This window comes from Diachasma alloeum, unplaced genomic scaffold, assembly GCF_001412515.2.
Source record: "Diachasma alloeum isolate Michigan unplaced genomic scaffold, Dall2.0 Dall_scaffold_00269, whole genome shotgun sequence".
NCBI classification, from domain to species: domain Eukaryota; kingdom Metazoa; phylum Arthropoda; class Insecta; order Hymenoptera; family Braconidae; genus Diachasma; species Diachasma alloeum.
In genome coordinates this window covers 1143182-1149181 of record NW_021680408.1, presented here as the reverse complement: position 1 = coordinate 1149181, position 6000 = coordinate 1143182, and the positions used below count along the sequence as shown (strand labels likewise).

The following is a 6000-nucleotide window of genomic DNA, read 5'->3' as shown; positions in this document are numbered from 1 at the left end:
AGCTACAACAAATGTAATTACGAAAATTTCGCTATCTCCCTTAGATTCGGAAATATTCCTCAAAAACCCAACTGGGACATAAGTTGACTTGAACCGTTTTACCACTTTGCTACTGAATAGTACTGTCAAGTGAATTCTCTAGGTTTTTCTTTTTTTTTATTTAAGCATTTTTTCTTATTTAAGCAGTTTTTAAAAATTTTATTTAAGCATTTTGACTATTGACCAGTTTTCAATGAATATCTCGGAATCACAGGGAGATAGCAAAATTTTTATTATAACCTTTTCTGTAGAACCGATTGAGAGCTACAACAAATGCAATTACGGAAATTTCGGTATCTCCCTTAGATTCGGAAATATTCCTCAAAAACCCAACTGGGACATAAGTTGACTTAAACCATTTTACCACTTCGCCACTGAATAGAACTATCGAGTGAATTCTCTAGGTTTTTCTTTTTTTTTATTTAAGCAGTTTTTAAAAATTTTATTTAAGCATTTTGACTATTGACCAGTTTTCAATGAATATCTCGGAATCACAGGGAGATAGCAAAATTTTTATTATAACCTTTTCTGTAGAACCGATTGAGAGCTACAACAAATGCAATTACGGAAATTTCGGTATCTCCCTTAGATTCGGAAATATTCCTCAAAAACCCAACTGGGACATAAGTTGACTTAAACCATTTTACCACTTCGCCACTGAATAGAACTATCGAGTGAATTCTCTAGGTTTTTCTTTTTTTTTATTTAAGCAGTTTTTAAAAATTTTATTTAAACATTTTGACTATTGACCAGTTTTCAATGAATATCTCGGAATCTAAGGGAGATAGCAAAATTATTGTCATAACCTTTTCTGTAGAACCGATTGAAAGCTACAACAAATGCAATTACGAAAATTTCGCTATCTCCCTTAGATTCGGAAATATTCCTCAAAAACCCAACTGGGATATAAGTTGACTTAAACCATTTTACCACTTCGCCACTGAATAGAACTGTCGAGTGAATTCTCTAGGTGTTTCTTCTTTTTTTTATTTAAGCACGAACCTATTGGTTACATAGCTTCTAGGTTTTTCTATGATTTTTTCTGTGCATCGATTGTTCCTGAAATTTCGATTTGTTTGGTCCATAGAAGAAAGTGGGTGTCGGTTTGTGGGAGGCTTGTAGCACTCGCCGGAGGCGATTAAACTCTCACGAGTCAAAACACACTTTCCCAACGAGTGTGATGTCACTCTCCACATGACGAGATAGAAAACATTTGCCAAGTTTTTCGCATAAAACATCAGAATCTCTATGAAATAGTTCTCTATAAATAATTTTAGATGTTTTCGTACAAGGAACTGCATTGCTATGGCCTTCCTCATTAAAGAGGCCGAAGTAATAAAATGAAAAACGGATTTTTTGTCGATCGTTTGTCGATCGAAACCCCCGTGACATTCTCAATTGAGTGCATTTTCCATGATTTCTTCTTTTTATGTGCAGAAATGGTTCGACAATGGTGAAAATTGATGTCGACTTGGAGAATGGCGGAATGAAACTTGATGAGAACTTTTTGATTGATTTTGGAGCTGATAAGGATGATGTCCTCTTAGCACATGAGATGAGGTGAGCAAAATATTTACATATGATTTGAATAGTAAATTTCTATTAAATTTCTAAATTTTTTTCGTTTTCTTTTGAATTTCTTCTCATCAAGAATCAAACAGAACAAAATCAAACAAAAAAACTTGGAAAATTTGAGCCGAGGAAGTTCTGGAGAAAATAACTCAATAGAATAAGTTACAGGGGAGAGTGGGGCAAAATGAAACTGTCGAAAAAACAATCGTTTGATGCAATTGAAGCAAAAAAATTTTTTAGCAACTTTTTTTGTTATTGCGAGTACTGATTAGAATAATAATTTTCCATTTGGTAGTTTTTATGGGAGAAGATTTTGCCAATGGATTAATTAAAAAGAAAATAAAACAGCAAAATCCAAAGTCCAGAGGAAGGCCCAGGGGGAGACCCAGAGGGGAAAAAGGAAAATGTGATGCTGAATTTCAATCGAATGAAAAAAGAAAAGTGTAATCGCCCGAATCTAATCAATTGAATTATAGATGAAATATTTCATATTACTTGAAAAGAGAACTGTGGATAAAATTAGTGAAAATTATAAATATTGTCGTCTCGATATAATAAATATATGAAAAACCTTCGGGAGTGGTCGAATGAGGAGAGAACATAGACTCAGCGATGACGAGGTCTTAGTTTGGCTGCTGGAGGGTCAGGGGACAAATCGTTGAGATCGAGATCTAACAGGGGAGTGGGATTCATCTGTGGAGGTAGTCGCTACCCTATATAGGGGTTTCGAATATCTGATTTTTTCGCACCGCATGTTCTTTTCCACCGAATAGAAAATTATTGCTCTCATCAGTACTCCCAATAATAAAAAAAGCTAATAAACAAAAGTAAATGAAAAAAAAGTTGATAAACAAAAATTCTTTTCGCTTCAATTGCGTCAGATAGTCATTTTTCAGCTGCTTCATTTTGCCCCACTCTCCCATACAGAAAAATCGAATTCTATTAACTTTTTCTATTGAACGTTTTATAGAATTGGCCAAAAACTAATAGAAAGTTCAATAGAAATCCTGTAGTCTTTTCTAACGAATTCGCTGGGTTTTTCTATTAAATTTGTTCATCCGTGTACCCAGAGAGTGACGGGTCACGTACACGGAGAGAAATATTCAATAAAAATTACCAGAAAAAAGACGTAAAAATTACGTTTCGAAACGTAATCTCGGAGCGAAGTAAAATTCAATAAAAAAGTGTCAATCGTCACGTAAATTCTACGATCTGTTCCGTAAAAATTACTCATCCGTCCGACGCCTCACGGCTAGCCATGAGTCACCGTGAGGGGGGGAATTTAACAACACGTTCCGTAATTTTTCCGCAACTTTTCGTAAAAATTCTTAAACATCCAAGAATTTTCATGTTTTGAGGCATAATAAGTCTTGAAGTTTCTGTTAGATTTGACAACTTCCAGAAAAATTACGTGACTTTTTCGTATTTTTTCGGTGACAGACCCGAAAATTTGCTGAACGTTTCAGATTTATTCTCTTATATTCCTATAGAAATTCACTGAAAACGATTCTAGCTTGCGGATTAAGTGAAATGTTCCGTAATTTTTCTTGAATATTTCTCTCCGTGTATGAATGAAAAATCGTCGAGTGGAAAGCCAGGGAAATCTCCCACCCGAGTTCCGCAAAAAACTCCATCCTACCCCGATGAAAACATGCCTTCCACAAATGGCAGCACAGTATTAGCAATATCCCAGAGACAATGAGTAAAACAGCATTTGCCTGTGTCATTTCGAACCGGAAGTTTCCCTGCTCCACTGGGCTCCCTATTTCCGCTTCCGTCCCCATGGCTCCTCGACATATCCACAAAAATATCGGAGAATTTGGATAGAATACGTTCATGTGTCTATTCTACAGTCAGAGAAGATTTGCGTTTGCAGCAAATATTCTCTATTCCAAATTTCTCTATTCATTTTAACAAAATTTTTGTTGAGAATTGATAAACTTATCTGTTTATTGCAATGGAAAGTTGAATTGTGAAGTAAATAATTAAATAATACCAAATGAATATTCTATTTGAATTAAGTGAACAATTTACTTGATCCACATGAAGGATTATTACATGTCAATATCTTCGTTCTATTACTGTCTAAAAAATAATTTCATTTCTAAGTAAAAAAATCTTTATTTGGATCTAAATAAGTTTTTTCTTCTCCTAAAGAAGAATTATATTTATTTGATGGGAATAAACAAAATCATGTTCACGTTTGAAGGAAACGATTCATTTGATGAAAATAAGATTTGTTTAATTAAAATAAATGAATTGTTTTAGCTATGAAATAAATAATTCATAATTCATTTCACAGCCTCAAATAAAAAATTATTAAATGTTAAGGTCAAGAAAAACCTTTTGCGTTTTTCGAGAAAAAAACTTCAAAAACATTATTTTCCGCGTAATTTTTTCTCAGGAATCCGATTTTGTATGTCAAATTCTACGACGAAAATTCGTTCTCTTCGTCGTTCAAGCAATAATTTTATTTCTAAATAATAAATACTTTATTTAAATCGAGCAAACATTGGTTTATAATTTAAACAAACTATTCATTTCATGATGAATGAAAATGCGAGTAAAAATGAAATTTATTTTAACCCATTTATCAAATGAAAATGAACTATTTCTCTGGCTGTACATCGATGAAAATTCAATACAACGTCACTTTGCGGTTGTTCTCACCCAACTGTTTTTTTTATTCACCACAGATATCCCGGTGGAGACTGCACCTCAGACATCTGGCTCCCGGAGACCCATTAAAATCGCTGTACCAAATAAAAACTGGAATAAATCCTTGCAATTATTTATTCATGTTGTTCTATTCATTCAGACACCACTTGATGCCTCCTCTCGGTGCTCCAACAATAGCCGGAAGCGAGTGAAAGTGAACAATACCTTCACTGGGATAGAGACACAGAGCCACTAATTATCCTCTCCCTTCCCTTTCTTTATTATCGAACTGAAATTCATGAGGTTCTCATGAAATTGCATAACTTGAAAATTATATAAAAAATGGGGAATTAATGGACGGGTATCCATTGCACGATTATGAGGAGACTTTTGTGCGGAGAAAATTCTAAACACTGAGATGATTGATGAGACGTGAATATTTGAACGATCTGGGAGAAAATAATTCCATAGAGTGGGGCATATTTTTTCTTAACTAAACATCCAACATCTACATTACAGTTCTTATGAAAAGTAAAACTGGAAAAGTAATAAATACAAAAACGACCTTTTCATTACGAGTTTAATTATCCAATATTATATTCAAGTAGTTTGGATATTTTTGCTTCCGAATGGAGGCTTTGTATCATTCAAATTTAAGTTTTGAATTTTTTGTGTTGCATCGGTGAAAGGGGGATAAATAATTGTCCGCGAGCGGCCGTTAGATCGCGAAAATTTGAGCTTCAAATGACCAGACATCGGCATAATCATAATTTTGAATTACAGTTAAATTCTGAATACGTCAATTGGAAATATTATTCACCAATTTTTTCATTATTAAATTAACTGTCAATTTAAATATTCACATTCCGGCAGAAGTCGAGTTTGAAGTCGAGTGCGATAAACTCGACTTATTGCGCGGCGAGACAAAGAAATTTAGATAAATATTCTTCATCAAGAACGACTCATCAACGTTTCGCTATCACGATGACTCGAAAAAATACCAAACTTATTTATTATGACTGAACAAATTTTCAAAACAGAATAATGACATAAAAATTGTTAGTACAGTAAATATGAGCATCTACAACAGAATGTTGTCGAATAGATAATAAAAGTGGAATAAAATGAGAGGAAAATATTGTTCTTGCGAATGCCGGCGGCGACAAGAGAATTTCTACGTATCGAATCTTTCCCTACTATCTATTGTGATAGAAAACAGTTCTGTTCGATGAATATAAAAACACACAGAGAGATTCCCTCACTCAGTGTAATTTTTTTTAGCACAAGATAAGTCTCAGGATGCCAAGGATTTCTTTGATCTTCCTCTTCGCCGTGGCGATGCTCTTCATTACCGGTGAGGACATTTTATATTAACCCTAGTCTGGTGACCAGACGCGACCCTGCGACGTGGTCACCTCCGCCGGGCTGCGCCGCCGTCTTATTTACGCTTCAGCGTTGCCGAATGCACTCTACACTGCCCGGGCGCGTTTAGCGAGTTCCCGGCAACGCCGCGTAACGGCCATTTTCATTTAAGGTACTCCATCAGTGAGTTATACTTTTTTTTTATTGTTCAGTGAATAATACTTGGTGAATATTTCGCAATGAACTGAAGACCTAAATTAGGATCATATGTTGTTGAGCACATGTGAAAGCGATTCCCAAAATTTCAAGTATTTTTTCCACGCGAATTTTTGAGATATGCATCGACAAAAACGTTAAAAAGACAGAAAT

The 6000-nt window shown here is 34.6% G+C and overlaps 1 protein-coding gene across 2 annotated transcripts in view; it reads left to right on the top strand.

Moving 5' to 3' along the window:
* The window catches only part of LOC107037715 (methanethiol oxidase), a 14394-nt gene extending 9988 nt beyond the window's left edge, over nt 1-4406 (top strand). For both annotated transcript variants that reach the window (XM_015256409.1, XM_015256408.1), the window contains exons 7-8: nt 1477-1599; nt 4308-4406. In XM_015256409.1, coding sequence (XP_015111895.1) covers nt 1477-1599; nt 4308-4359 — 175 coding nt within the window. In that variant the 3' untranslated portion in view covers nt 4360-4406. The remainder of the gene's footprint in view (nt 1-1476; nt 1600-4307) is intronic.
* Nucleotides 4407-6000: the final 1594 nt, after the last annotated feature.